Source organism: Rhinopithecus roxellana, chromosome 15 (assembly GCF_007565055.1).
Source record: "Rhinopithecus roxellana isolate Shanxi Qingling chromosome 15, ASM756505v1, whole genome shotgun sequence".
In the NCBI taxonomy this organism is placed as follows: domain Eukaryota; kingdom Metazoa; phylum Chordata; class Mammalia; order Primates; family Cercopithecidae; genus Rhinopithecus; species Rhinopithecus roxellana.
The window spans coordinates 81,868,216-81,883,697 of record NC_044563.1 but is presented as its reverse complement, the minus strand read 5'-3'; the positions used below and the strand labels follow the sequence as shown (position 1 = coordinate 81,883,697).

At 43.5% G+C, this 15,482-nt stretch overlaps 1 protein-coding gene across 2 annotated transcripts in view; it reads right to left on the bottom strand.

Moving 5' to 3' along the window:
* Positions 1 to 15,482, bottom strand: part of SORL1 (sortilin related receptor 1) — a 184,896-nt gene that overhangs the window by 37,529 nt on the left and 131,885 nt on the right. For both annotated transcript variants that reach the window (XM_030917509.1, XM_010356463.2), the window contains 6 exons: positions 12,289 to 12,414; positions 9,551 to 9,658; positions 7,391 to 7,522; positions 6,154 to 6,285; positions 5,368 to 5,502; positions 4,384 to 4,539 (listed from right to left, as the gene is read on the bottom strand). In XM_030917509.1, the coding sequence (XP_030773369.1) occupies positions 4,384 to 4,539; positions 5,368 to 5,502; positions 6,154 to 6,285; positions 7,391 to 7,522; positions 9,551 to 9,658; positions 12,289 to 12,414 (789 nt within the window). The remainder of the gene's footprint in view (positions 1 to 4,383; positions 4,540 to 5,367; positions 5,503 to 6,153; positions 6,286 to 7,390; positions 7,523 to 9,550; positions 9,659 to 12,288; positions 12,415 to 15,482) is intronic.

Here is a 15,482-nt window from a genome sequence, read left to right as displayed (position 1 = left end):
AATGCAAGTTCCAGATAGAGAGCTCAGTAGATACAGACATCTAATGTTGCTTCCTCACAGGATCCCACTAAAGTCACAGACAAGAGATTGTTTTCAAAGACCTAAATCCGTGAGGACATGGATAATGAGATTTGGGAGCTGGAAAGCAGACAGACAGCGGTATGTGACTAAAGAGGCCAGCGAAGGCTGCATCCTACCGTAAGCCGTCACACGAGAAAGCTCAGAACCAATCAGATCAACAACACACAGTCCTCCAAAAGCTCAGAAACTGGTATCTCCCAACCAGAAGTGAAGAAGGAGGAGTTAAAATAAGGAAACTGACTGAACGATGTTTAAGATGCAGCTACATTTCCTATATCCCCTCCTATCAGTCCCACCAGACAACCGATCCATAGTCACCCCAGTAGAAGAATGGAGGGTTGTTGTTTGGAGAGGGCAAAAACAGAGAGTTGTGTAGATAGGCGTAGTTGAGAGCAAGTATATCCCACTGATAAAAGGGGGATTAAACCTACATATGGGAGCCCCAGTCCTCTTCTCCGAGGATCCTAGCAATAAGATACCTATTGTCCAGGCAGGAGATCTAATAATCTTCTCTGGGGAAAATGACCAGCTTCAGAGACTAACCCTGAAGTAACCGAGATTCAGAGCTCCCCCATGGTTCCCAGCCATGAACCTCGAAGTTGACAAGCCCACCCATGTGCTCAGAATGACTTAGCAGTGCTCTAGTCCCCAGCCTTAAACATAAGCAGAGCAGCAACCAAGGACTAGCTGAGAAAAAGCTTTGACGGGAAAGGCAGAAAGCCAAACAGAGCCCCCAACCCCTAAAAAGGCCATTTGGAGGAAATACAGGCTTTGCAAGAAGAAAACTTCAGAAACAAATGCCCTTAATATGTTCAGAAAGAAAGAATATATGTCTATGAAAACAAAACAAAACAAAACAGGAAACCATAAAAAGGGACAGTGGTAAAAATGGAAAAGCTCTCAAAGTTAAAACCATGACAACAAAAATGAAAAACTCAGCAAAAAGTTGAAATATAAAGTTGAGTAAATCTCCTAGCAAGTTGGGGGTGGGGGGGGAAGGGAATGTTAAAAAATATAAAAGATTTTTAAAAAAATAAGGAAGAAGACCAGATCAGAAGACAACATATGAATGACAAGAGTTCCAGGAAATAAGAGAAAATAGAGAGGGAAATATCATTAATAAAAATTTCAAGAAAAACTCCTTGAACTAAAATATATAAACTTCCATAATCAAAAAGTGTGCAAGTGTCTACTACGTTGGATGGAAAGGGTCTCACAGCAAAGCACATCATTGTGAAATTTTAAAACACTGGTGCCAAAGGGAAGATTCTACAAGCTTCTAGAGGATTAAAAACAGGTCACATACAAAAAAAAAAAAAAAAAAAAAAAATCAGAATCAAAATGGCTTTTGGATTTCCCAAAAGCTGCTTGAAGGCAGTAGAACAAAACCTTCAAAATTCTGAAGGAAAATTACTTACAATTGAGCATGCCAAACCCAGCCCAACTATCAATTAAGTCTGAAGACAGAATTAAAACACTTTAAGACAAGCAAGACCTCACACAGGCCTCCCACATGCATTTTCTCAGGCATTTTCCAGAAAATGTGCTCTACCAAAACATGGGATTAAACTAAAAAGAGAAAAACTGGGACACAGAAAACAGGAGTTCCAACAGGAGATGGAGGTAAAAGCGAATACTGAGGATGATGATAGTGCAACGTCCTAGAAGGCAGTTGTGCCCCAGGTATATAGGGCAACTAGTACACACCAGAGCAGCAAAATTCAAGAGACAAACACGTGAGAGCTGTTATCACAGTGTCCTTGGCCACTGCATCATCATATTCACCTGACAAGGCTACTGAAGGATGCACTCCACCCAAACAAGGGAGTAAACTAAGAAAAAGCAAAACACAAGATCCAGGAAACAAGGAATCTAAACTGGGAGAAAGGCAAAGAGAATTCTAAGGAGGCCATGAAAATTCCAGCATAACAGGCACACAGGAGGACTACAGAACAATCTGTCCAGAAAGGAGAATCCAAGTTGTTAGAAGGAATATCTCCAAGAGAAAAGCTGAACCTGATACATCCCTGGACATGTTGACCTGTGGAAAGTTATCCTGAGTGGTGACTGAAAGGTAGAAAGCATTGGCAAATGGTACAAAACAACCTAAGCAAACAAATGAAAAAAGCAATTATTAACTTTAGGATATTGTGCCTATTCTATAGTTTTAATTGAATTTTCAAAAGGGCTTTCCCTAAATCCCAGAACCACTCTGCAGAAACACAAGGTACATGGAGACAGGTGATAAAAAATAAAAAGGGGGAGAAAGTCAGGCCAAGGCAAATCATGTCACTTATTCCTGGACAATAAGGGAGGCACCAGAGGGCTTCAATACTGGGGAGGACATGATCGTTCATCAGTATGGGCCTTATCAGAAGAAAAACTGAAAGGGGGAGAAATATGAGGCTGATAAACCAGTTAGGAGAGTTCTACACTAAACAAAGAAGATCCAAGAGCTACAGACAACAACGAGTTTAAATCTGTCCCAGCACTGCACACAAAAAAGAAAGCACAAAAGCTGAATAGGATATATAAACAGAGATCTGCTCAATGGATTAGTCAGAATTTGCTAGAGTCTATTAATGTCCTGGTCAAAGTTTTAATAAGAAAAGACAACTTGGAGAGGATAATCAAGTTATTCAATAAATACGTAGGCCTGGAGGGGAAAGGACAGACACTAAGTTTTGTTTCGTTTTTTACAATTCATTTTAATTTGAGAAGCATTTAGGGGATACTGACTATTTGCCAATTATTGTAGGAGACACAGAGCAGGATTCAAAGTAGTAGATGGCATGATCCCCAAACAGGAAATCCACGTAATGGCTATGGAAGCAAAGATCAACACACATGAAATAATTAGGAAGCAATATAGAGCAGATCCTAGTTAAGAAGCAAAAGGTCAATGGGTAAGTTAAATGAGACTGGAAAAGAGATGGAAATCAGTTAAAGGAATCAGTGAAAGCTCCATAGAGGTGGAACTTGAAAGGAGAATAATGCCCTATTTGTTCAAAGCAGAAATCCCAAACTTTAGTGAACCTAAGAATCATATGGGGATCTCCTGGGCTCCACCCAAAAATTCTCATTCTATGTTTTTTTCTAAACACCCCAGGCGATTCCATTAGGGTGGTCTTTGCACCATATTTTGAGAAGTTCTGATGATATTAACACATCAAGGTCTCTTTTGCTATAAAATCCATGCCTCTGTTTGCACTGATGGACGGTGGGTTTCAAGTGATAACGAAAGTAGGAAGACGAGGTTGAGGGTACAGGAGTTTCTGCTGAGGGCAAAACCTTGCTGCAGGTGCACAGGCAGGAAAGAAGCAAGTCTGTCTGGAGAAGGTGAGGAACCTAGCTTGGCTGAGGTAAGGAATCCAGGGAGTCAAGGAGGAGTCAGCTCATAGAGGGCCTGGAAAATAGAAATTGTCAAAAATTGAGCTTCTAGACAGGAGAACAAGAGGAAACTCAATATGGCAAAAAGACCACCCTAGTAAAACCATCATTTTCAGAATGTTTTATAAAAAAACATAGAATCAGAATTTCTGGTTGGAACCCAGGAGATCTCTCTATGATTTAGCTTCACTCAAGTTTGGGATTTTGATGTTTTTAAACAAGGAAGCAATGGAATGAACATGGTCACAGAAGAAAGGAAACGATCACGCAAAGCATGCAAAAAATTATTTGTTCTCCTATTATAACTGAGTTTGAAGCAGACTCCTGTTTAGGAAAGAAGACAGGATCCTTACCTCTGTTCTGCCTGCAGTTAAGAGCACGCACGAGAAAGGGTTTCACGGTCTACCCCCGCCTCCAACAACATAGTGACTACAGACCTTCAGCTGCCTCTTTGAGTTTAGCCACTAGATGGCAGTGCTTACCCTTCTTTCAGTTGGACAGGCCAGCCAACTAGCAAGTGGAATGGGGCTCTCTCCCCTGAGAGTTTAATACACACACAAAAAGTGTCGCATTAATTCCAATTTGTACTTTCCCACTAAGAAGGCAGCAAAGGTGGCACAACCACAGCCTGGGTGGAAATCAGGGTGGCTGGCCTCTTGCAGGAAGGTCAGAGGCCAGTTATAGAGGATGAGATGCTCCCATTCCAATTTCCTATGTGTCTGTGATCCAGGGAGATATGCTAGAAATCAGCCTTCCCTGGAGGTGCACCATTAGTGACAGGCAACCTGGCCACACAGCGGAGTCCCAGACAGCAGGGCATGAGGCCCAGTTGGGTTTTGCCCAGAGCACACCCCCAGAAGGTCCTTTCCACAACAGCAGGTACCACAGCAGAGGACCTGGGCCAGAACTCACCAAGCGAGGGGCAGGCTTCCTCATCTGAGCCATCTGCACAATCTCGGTACCCGTCGCACACCCAGGTGTCCATCACACAGGTCCCACTGCTGCAGCGGTAGTAATTGGGCAGACACGTGGAGGGCCCAGGAGTCGAGAAGGGAAGAATATGTGAATCTGAGAAAAACACCAAGCAAGGAAACCCAGGACATTAGAAGCAGCTTGATCTTAGACCAAGTGTGTCCCAAACCTAGTGCGGATGTCCCAGTTTTAGCTGTACCTGCTGAGGGAGGCCAGTGCCAGGCACAGCTCTGAGCAGTGGCTAATCTAGAAATCATGTATAACAGGTTGTCAGAAAAGGCGATATTCTTTTCCCTTTGGGGGAGTAGATTTCCCTTACTATATTTGATTTGGGCTAATACTCAGATACGTTTGCTTTCGCAGGGGCTGGTGGAAGAAACAGGTGGCTGAGGAGCCACGGGGTGGCTAAGAGAATTCCTACTGAGGTGAAGCATTGTTTTCTAGTTAATTCAACCTCAACTACCCCACGACCTGGTTCAGAGATGAGAATGCCAGAAACGAAAGGGGCAAGTCTGCATTCCACATGAGTGCTCCTCAAATGCATGGTGGAGCACACAGGACCTGGGGCCTTATTAGCATATGCAGATTCTGACTCTGTAGGTCTGGGGTGAGGTCAGAGATTCTGCATTGCTAACAAGCTCCAATGAGATGCAGATGCTACTGGTTGCAAACCACACTGTGAGTAGGAAGGCTCTAGACTTCTCACTCTGCCCTGAAAATACAGAATAAACAGCCTGAAAATAGGAGACACCAACCATACTTATTTCAAAATGAGAAAGAGGATTAGAAAAAATTTGAGTCACTATTCTCACAAAAATATGCCCCCCAAAACACGGAATAAGCCAGGCACATCCTGCATAGCTGGTGGAACTATTCTGGTGTGCCTTGGTTATGGGGCTGACCCAGGACCCTGGGGCCTCTTACCTCCACAATCCTTCTCATCAGTCCAGTCCCCACAGTCATTCTCCCTGTCGCATTTCCATCTGTTGGGGATGCAGTGGCCATTCTCACACCGGAACTGGAAGTAGCGGGAGCAGTTTGGGGCTTCTGTGGGGTTTTCTGCGGAGATCAACCATGTCATCAGTCGCTTCCCCCGCACCAGTGTGAACACGGGGCTCCAACTCTATGCATCCTCCTCCAGACCCAAGTTCCTGGGCAACCCGCACTTCCCACCCATAGAGAGATAAGGCAGCTTCATGGACCCAGTGGGCAACAAAAAATATACCTACGAACTATACAAAACCCCATCTTCCCAGCCCCTAACCCATGTTCCTCTGATCTATACTATGATATCCTGAGAATCATCACCTGAATTTTAATTTTGACATTTCACTAAAGGAATAAAACAACTATTGATGGTAAGGCAATGGTGACAATAACTATTACACAGTGGCCTGTCACTTTTAGGGGGAGGTCACTCCATAATATTTACCATAATTCCTTATCTACCATCTTCCTTATACATAATGTGGTCTTCCCAACTGCAGAAAGGAAAGGAGATCAAATAAACTTTTCCCTAGCACCTGCTGGGTGCCAGCTGCCCACTTCAAGACTCAACACCTCGTGTGAGGATTCAGGAACTGACAGCAACTGCTGCTGAGCTAGGGGAAGGTCAAGTCTGCAGTGGGGGTGTCGGTGAGTGTCCCTGTAACTGCAGGCATCACTGTAACTAGAGGATTAGGATGCGAGGAGGCAGATCTGACATCTTACCACAGTTGGCTTCATCAGAATAATCGCCGCAATCATCCATCCCGTCACATTTCCAAATCAAACTGATGCACACTCCATTCTGACACTGGAAACCGAACTCATCACAAACCTTGTGGAACTCAGGATCTTGGGCTACAGAGGAAACAAACATCCATGAAGTCTGGGAACTTCCAGGCTGAGGGGTCGAAGCAGCAGTGCTGCTCAGAAGCAAGGGGGAACAGCAGTGAGTCCTGGCAAGGGACTGTCTGGCTAAAACATACCTTGAAAGCAAAAGCCAAACCTAATCTAAACAGAGCACACACTTTGTTCATTAATTCATTCCGTGAATCTTTACCGAATCGTGTTATGAGTTGAGTTTATCCCCCCAAAAATCATGTGTTTAAGTTCCAACCTCCAGTCTCTCAGAAACAGGACTGAATTTAGAGATAAGGGCTTGAAAGAGGAAAAGTTAGAATGAGGTGATCTGGGTGGCCCTAATCTAATAGGCCTGGTGTCCTTACAGAAGAGGAAATGTAGACACAGATGTATACAGAGGAAAGACCGCGTGAAGAGCCAGGGAGAAGGCGGCCGTCTATGAGGCCAGGGAGAGAGGAGAGGACTCGGAGGAACCCAACCCTGCCGACACCTTGAGCTTGGTCTGCGAGCTCCCAGGCTTGTGAGAAATAAATTTCTGTTGTTTGAGCCACCTGGTCTGTGGTACTTTGCTACAGCAGTCCCAGCAAACAAATACAAGAGCTACTCCAAGGAGGGCACTGTTTTAAGATAGGGCCATAGCAATGCATGAAACAAGCCCCTGCTCCTGTGAAGCTCAAGCAGCAAAATGAATAGACAGGTCCAAAGTGGGGCGAGTTGTGGGAGGACCATTGAAGCAGGGTAACAGGCTGCGGCAGGCTGGGGGTGCCATCTGATACAGCACTGGCAAGGAAGGCCTCTCACTCTCAGCGACCCTTGAGCCAAGACCCTGGTCACTCACCATCCTGCCCTTTATACATACACCCACGACTGAAAAGCAGGATTCCTTAAGCAACAAAGGAAAGTCTTTCTCAGAAAAGGCAAGCTTGGACGCTCAACCTGGACGTGTAAGCTAAATAGAGGTGCAACTCCAGGGTGGCCAAACCCCTCAACACTCATCCAAGACCTGTAAGTTATTAAAGAGAGACACAACCCCAGGGTGGCCAAACTCCCGTGCAAGTTCTTTAGTGACCGTGAGTCACCTCCTCTGCCTGCCCCAACTCACAGCATCCCGCAAACGCCGCATCCTCATCGGACCCATCGCGGCACTGGATGATTCCGTCACAGACCATGGAGTGGAACAGGCACTGCTGGCGGTTCTTACACACGAAGTCCATGAAGTGTGTACAGAGGGGCTCTGTAAGGGATCCAGAGTGGGGAAGAGGCCATGAGCACTGTGGCTGGCTGGGCCCTCTAGCCCTGGGCAAGTGCATACGGGTACAGATGTGGCTTCAGGAAGCAACAGTAAAAACCACCATTTATTGAGCACTTGTTTTCTGTCAAGGCTAGAGCTAAAGCACTTGACATAAAGTGCATCATTAAACCCTCAAGACAACATTAGGAGAGATTTTATTGTTGCTAATTCAAAATGAGCAAACAAGGGCAGTAGCGTTAAGTATTTTGCCAAGAGTACACAGCTGATGAAGATAAAGCCAAAAGTGAAATCCAGAGCTGTCTGGCATCAAACCCCCTGATCTCAAGCATGATTAATATGATACTGACTCTCTAATATGGGGGTAGGCAAATTTTTCTGTAAGGAACTAGTCTAATGGAATGTACTGTGTCCCCCCAAAATTTGTATGTTGGAGCTCTGATCCCCAATTTGACTGTATTTGGAGATAGGACCTTTAAAAAGTAATTAAGGTTAAATGAAAACATAAGAATGGGTCTCCAACTCAATAGAATTAATGTCCTTTGAGAAGAGGGAGACACCAGGAATGCCCACACAGAGAAAGGACCATGTGAGGACACAGCAAGGAGACCTTCATACTTGAACTGTAACTGGCTCTCTCCAAGGTTTGCAGCCTGACGGCCTTTGGACTTGAACTATAGCCTTAGAGTGTCCCTGGGTCTCCAGCCTGCTGGCTCACCCAGCAAATTTGGGACTTGCCAGCCTCCAAAATTGCATGAAACAATTCCTTAAAATAAATCTATATATATATACATATGCATATCCTATTGGTCCTATTCTTCTGGAGAACCCCAACTAACCCCAACTAACACAACTAGGAAGCAAGTATTTCAGGGTTTTCAAGTCATACAGCCTCTGTCACAACTGCTCAAGTCCACTGCTACAGCATGACAGCAGCCATATACAATATGTAAACAAATAGTAGTTACTGTATGCCAATCAAACTTCATTTAATAGAGCAGGTTAGGGACTGGATTTTGCCCACAGGCTAGTTGGCCACTCCCTGCACTGAGACATTAGCTCTCAATCCGGACTGCACAGAAGAATCACCAGGAGCACCATCAATGTCCCGACACCCCAGTCACACCTATGCTAATTACATCAGAATCTCTGGGGGGAAGGTCCAGGCACCAGAAGGTGTTAAAGCTCCCCAGGTGATTCCCATATGTAATCAAGGATGAGCACCAGTGACCCAAGACAATCTTTCTGGGTCTAAAGAAAACTGAATATAAAAAGGGTCACCTGGCCTAAAAATGCCACCCACCCCCCACTGCATCCCCGGTGACACTCAGCAACACTAATACAACCTAGCAAGTAGAAATAAGTGGCCAACTCAAAACAACCCGCCAATTAATAGAACATATTTCATTTTTTTGTTGTTTTTTGTTTGTTTGTTTTTTATTAGACTTTAAGTTCTAGGGTACATGTGCATAACGTGCAGGTTTGTTACATATGTATACTTGTGCCATGTTGGTGTGCTGCACCCATCAACTCGTCAGCACCCATCAATTCATCATTTATATCATGTATAACTCCCCAATGCAATCCCTCCCCCCTCCCCCCTCCCCATGATAGGCCCTGGTGTGTGATGTTCCCCTTTCCGAGTCCAAGTGATCTCATTGTTCAGTTCCCACCTATGAGTGAGAACATGCGGTGTTTGGTTTTCTGTTCTTGTAGATGCAGCTGGAAATAGAACATATTCCAACTAAACACTACGAACGAATTCACTGAAGTACGAACTAATCCCACCATTGCCCCCAACCCTGCTTCCTTTCTTCCTGCTGTTCTTTAACCAAACCATGTCCCTCTGCCACGATCAGCCTCCAGGAGTCCTAGCCAAGTACTCGGGGATCAACTCAGTTAAAAGCTAACCACAAGCAGGTACTGAGGAAATGAAAGGATTTAGTCCAATATACTCTCTTCACTCACAATCACCAGGCCTGAGTGCGTCCTAGGGGCAAGGAATGAACTCACCGCAGTGCTGTTCATCGGAGCCATCAGAGCAGTCACGCAGACCGTCGCAATGTTTGCTGGATGGGATGCAAGTGCCATTTGGGCAGCGGAATCCATTGCACTTCTTCTCTGAAAGAGAATTCAACAATACAGAAGAATGATGAGGAGGAAACAGGCAGGCACTCACACACAGTGCTGGCCAGAGTACACATTGGTACCACCACTGGGGAGGGCAAATTTGGCTGTAACTAGCAAAATGACAAATGTATATACACTTTGATCCAGTAATTCTACTTTTGTAGAAATGCATTCTACTTCACAACTGAAAAAAATGATGTAAATAAAAGTTTACGACCTTGTACTTAATGTAAGTACAAGGGTTGCATTACAACACTGTTTGTAATAGATTGAAAACTACCCATAAGTGTTGCATTGCAAAACCATGTAATAGATTGAAAACAGTCCATCAACAAGAGACTGTTTAATACATTACTGTACACTGGAACACAGACAGCTATAAAGAGATGCAAGAAGTGCTCTATAAAAATTATGCCTTAAACAGTTCTGTGAAAAAAACGAGGTGCAAAGTTAAACATGATGGGTATGAAATAGGACAATAATACAGAGTATACTTACATTTGTTTATATATGCACAAAAATATTCTGAAAAAATATACAACTTGGTTTCCTATTAGGAAAAAGTGGGAACTGGGCAGGTGATGAGATCAACCTTTAACTCTATACCTTTTAGTATCTTTCCCATTTTGAACATTTCCATTTTGGTAAGTGTGTGTGTATGTGTGTGTGTGTACGTGTGTGTGTGTGTGTGTGTGTGTGTGTGTGTGTGTGTGTGTGTATATATATTTTTTTTTTTTTTTAAGGCAGAGTCTTGCTCTGTCACCCAACCTGGAGTGCAGTGGCATGATCACAGTTCACTGCAGCCTGCCACCTCCTGAGTAGCTGGGACCACAGGCGTGCGCCACTACGCCTGGCTAATTTTTGTATTTTTTGTAGAGATGGGGCCTTGTCATGTTGCCCAGTCTGATCTCAAATTCCTGGGCTCAAGCCATCCTCCCACCTCAGCCTCCTAAAGTGCTGGGGTTACAGGCATGAGGCACCATGCCTGACCTAAGTATATTTTTTAGAAGAAAAAGAAAAGCTTCAATGAATAGGAAAAGGACAATATGAATCCTGACTACGAAATCCTACTTTTATAAAGCTCTTTAAATCACTCACCACCTTAATTCTGGAGGAATTCTAAGGCAAAGCTGTTTTGGAGAAAGTTTGCCTAGAAATGCTAAGAGCCTGAGGTTTCACAACAGTTCCAGGGGAAATTAAACTAGAACTAAGGTATCTTGATCAGAATCTTTAGTACTAGGTCATCCTTTCTCCTGTGCAAAAAGTTACTGCCAGGCATTGGACTTGAAAATCAGTTCTGGCCAGGCGCAGTGGCTCATGCCTATAATCCCAGCACTTTGGGAGGCCGAGGTGGGCAGATCACTTGAACCCAGGAGTTTGAGACCAGCCTGGGCCATATGGCAAAAACCTCACCTTTACAAAAAAATACAAAAATTAGCTGGGCATGGTGGTCCACCCCTGTGGTCCCAGCTACTTAGAAGGCTGAAGTAGGAAGATGGTTTGCGCCCAGGAGGTCAAAGCTGCAGTGAGCCATGATCACACGACTATACTCCAGCCTGGGTGACAGAGTGAGACCCTATCTCCAAAAAAAAAAAAAGAAAGAAAGAAAGAAAAGAAGGAAAGAAAGAAAATCACTTCTAATGGGGGCAGTCATAGATAGCCTTTGCAAACTGAGCTCTGTGTAGAATAGCTCCTTGAGGATTAGGTATAAGCATGAAAATGTGTTTTAATCCTGTAAAAAGTAATCATTTCTGGGAAATTAGCCAAAGGATATCAAACAGAGACAGTAAACAGGCACCACTATTTGGAGAAACGGTTAATGTCACTAGGTAGAAAAAGTATTTTAAAAGAGGTATAAATCAAAACTACGTGAGGCAAACACACACATTACATTAGTGGAAGCAACTAAAAAGATACAAATCTAGTATCAAGGGAGACTTGGGAAAACATACAATGTATTACTAGTAGAGACACATTTGATGTAATCCCTTGGAAATCCAATCTGGTAACAGACAGACTCAAAAACTGGTCGGAACCTTTCACCTTACAACTCCATACTAAAGAACGCCTCTCAGAAAATATCTCAAGGAAAAATCAGGCCATTTCCAAGGACATGAATAGTGGTACTAGCATAACAGTATAAATCTAAAAACCTCAAATGCCCAACCAGGAAGCAATCAGGTAAACTAGGTTATGGTCGTATAAAGTGAGTATGCATCTTCCATGAAAATGCTTACTACAGAAAAATAGAGTTGCGTAAACATCTTTACTTGAGGAGTAGAATGTATAACATGTAGACAACTAACATCCTCTGCAAATTTGGAATGTTTGGCAAAAGGATAGAGAACTTTAAAAATATTTGGTTTCAAAAAGCATTTTAATTTGTTTACGTGGCAACATTTTATATAGTTTGTGTGGGGGGCAAACTGCTTGCCTGCAACTCTTAAGACTATATAATATACTCTGATACATCATGTGGCAATACAACATAGAAAGTAGATGGGCCGATTTCAGAGGGGCATAGGAGAACAGCATTTCATCCCCTGGCTCGCTGTTGCCTCCCTGCCTGAACAGCAGACACTGGGGAGGCTCAGGGAGGGAGCTAGGGAATTTGCATTTACCACAGTTGACTGGATCCTCATCGGAACCATCCTGGCAGTCCGTATCCCCGTCACATGCCCACCGCTGGGGGATGCAGTGCCCGTTTCGGCACTGGAAGTTGGAGGCCTCACAGGTGTGATAGATGGCTGTAACAGAGAAGAGAGACACAGTCGCACACCCCTCATCTCCATCCCCAGCCAACTGTCCAAGGGAGTGGGCTGAAAAGAGGTTTGCACAAGATACAGATACCGTCTGAACTGTGGGAGCAGCCGGGTTTCTCCTCGGCTGGGAATTGGGCACTGGGGCTGACCTTGCAGTGGAGGACAGCTCCCTCAATGGGCTCAAGCCTATGGATTTATAAACATGACCCAGGCCATTGCCCAGACACAGACGCACACGTTAAAAAATCACTCGCCCTTCACGACAACCTGTGAGGTAAGTATTATTCCCCTTTCACAAATGAGAAACAGGCTCAGAGAGAATAGGAAACTTAGAGATCATTAAGTAGTAACACCAAGGCAGTCCAAGGCCCAAGCCTGTACTTCTACTCTACCTTGGTAGTTTACCTTCTCACCTAAATCCTCTTACTCATCCAGATGCTGAGAAATAAGGAGTGGCAGCCTGTGCTCAGGAGACGGAGTCCTGGACCTGGTGCAGCCACCGTGTGGTGACCTCAAATTCAGCAGTCGTACAGTGATACCTAAGGGCCCTGCTAAATTCTGGAAGGCCATACATTACAATTCTTTTAAAAAAAACAAAAAACGATTTCCAATGTGAAAAACCTCAGGCCAAAGGAAGAATATAAAAGAGTCATCCAAAATCACAAAGAAAGCAGGCCCAAGAACCTGAAATGGTCTTTCTGCAGAGTTAAGAGCAACATCTACCAGCCAATAATATGTGGTGTCCACTATAATCACTAAAAGCAAAAAAGAAGCTAGTGAAACAGAGAATCACTGTTAAAAATGAACAGCCCTCTCCACACACGTGGGCTGAGGCCACCTGGAAGTCATTTAGAACCATCTCAAAATCTCAGTCAAACACTAGTTCAAATGCATAATATGTGCCTCAAACCCAACCAACACTCCTAACAGTCCTCTCCATCGGATTTCCTCTTCCTCCTCTGAAATAGAAAGCTGTTTGTGTCTGTTCATTGCTGAATGCAAGCCAGGACTGGCCTTGTTTACAACCAGCATAAAATAACAGAACCTAGATAGATGGGCTCTCTGTTAGTTTAACTGTGTGGACAGGATAAACAAAACACACAAAAGTGGGTTGCTGAGAGCAAACTAGAGTTCTCTATTCAACTAAGACAGTTGGCAGTAAGCTGCCCAAGGACTGGGGAAATTGGTTTATGATGCCCTCAGGAATTTTACTGCATTTGAAGCTATTTTTTGCAATGGTCAGAAATCCAAAGAACCTGATTTTTCAAACCGCTTTAAAACAAGTGGTGGCTCATTATCTATGTCTTCCCATCTCTCCAAAGACTAAGGCTGCATTTGGCAGCATGTATATACAACTATAAGAAGTTGCAATATTTACAACCTTTGGCACTCAGAATCCATTAAACATCTTTAAAAACTATACTTATTTCTGATGAGAGGAATAAATGTATCATGCATGTTACATGAGTTTCTGCCCCAGTAACAGCCGTGCCTGGAATACTTTTGATTTATTCATGTCACAAGTCTGACAGCCTTTCAAAAAATCCCTCACCAACACCTTGCTCACATTCATAAAACATAAAGTTGCCTAAACTGATTGCCATGCTAATGTAGTTATTATTCAGCCTCTGCATTGCATTTTTAATTGAAAACCATTTCAGAGTGCTAGTGAAGTTTCCAAATGACAATTCTGGGAGGTATAGCTGAGATCTCCTGATTCTATCACAGAAGCTGAGCTCAGAAAGAGTAATCAGTTTGTACAATTTCATTCAAGTGGCCAGGTATGGCTGGAATGCATAACACATTATCTTTTTCTAGATTTTTCTGTCTTCTTAGTAACTTACTAGCTCTGATTTTGAGTGCCCAGTAAATACTGCATGCTTAATACATAATTTTTTTTTTTTAATTACAAGAATGGAAGACATGGACTTTAATCCAGACTGAAGAATTTAAGGAAGAAAAATAATCCTCTGCATAGTAGGATTCATTGTGACTATAAGAATGGTGAGGTTCATGTGGTAAACAATCATGGAAATCTAATATCAGTTTCTAATATAGGTCAATATCCTACAACTTAATCTTTGACTCAGCAGAACTTTCCTGATTCATCAAGACCTGCTGGAACACCTGATTAAAAGCATTAACCAAACATGGGCAGAGTAGAACGGATGAAACAAGTACTGTAACAGGGAAAGTACTGCCTTACTTCTTACAAAGCACTGACTATTAAGAAGAGAATGAGGGCCAGGCACGGTGGCTCACACCTGTAATCCCAGCACTTTGGGAGGCCAAGGGGGGTGGATCGATTTGAGGTCAGGAGTTAGAGACCAGCTTGGCCAACATAGTAAAACCCCATCTCTACTAAAAATACAAAAATTAGCCAGGCCTGCTGGTGCACACCTGTAGTCCCAGCTACTCGGGAGGTTGAGGCAGGAGAATCGTTTGAACCTGGGAGACAGAGGATGCAGTGAGCCAAGATCGCGCCACTGCACTCTAGCCTGCGCGACAGAATGAGACCCTGTCTCAAAAAAAAAAAAAAAAAAAAAAAAAAGAAAGAAAGAAAAAGAAAAAAAAAAGTGTATGAGAAGGGGACCAGGTGCAGTAGCTCATCCCTGTAATCCCAGCACTTTGAGAGGATGAGATAAGAGGATCACTTGCACCCAGGAGTTCAAGACAAGCCTGGGCAATATGGCAAAACCCCATCTCTACAAAACACACAAAAATTAGCCAGCCACGATGGCACATGCCTGTAGTCCCAGCTACTCAAGAGGCTAAGGCGGGAAGATGGATTGAGCCCAGGAGGTCAAGGCTACAGTGAGCTGTCATGGTGCCACCATCCTCCAGCCTGGGAGACAGAACAAAACCCTATCTCAAAAAATAAATAAATAAAATAAAAAGTAAGTGCATAAGGAAAAAAATGACTATCATCACAATTTGAATGACTGACAGAGAAGAAAAAGCATAAAGTATAAAAAAAGAACACTGAAAAATAAAGGGCAGATTTGAAAAAGAACCAAACAGAAATTCTAGATACAAAACATATACTCACAGAA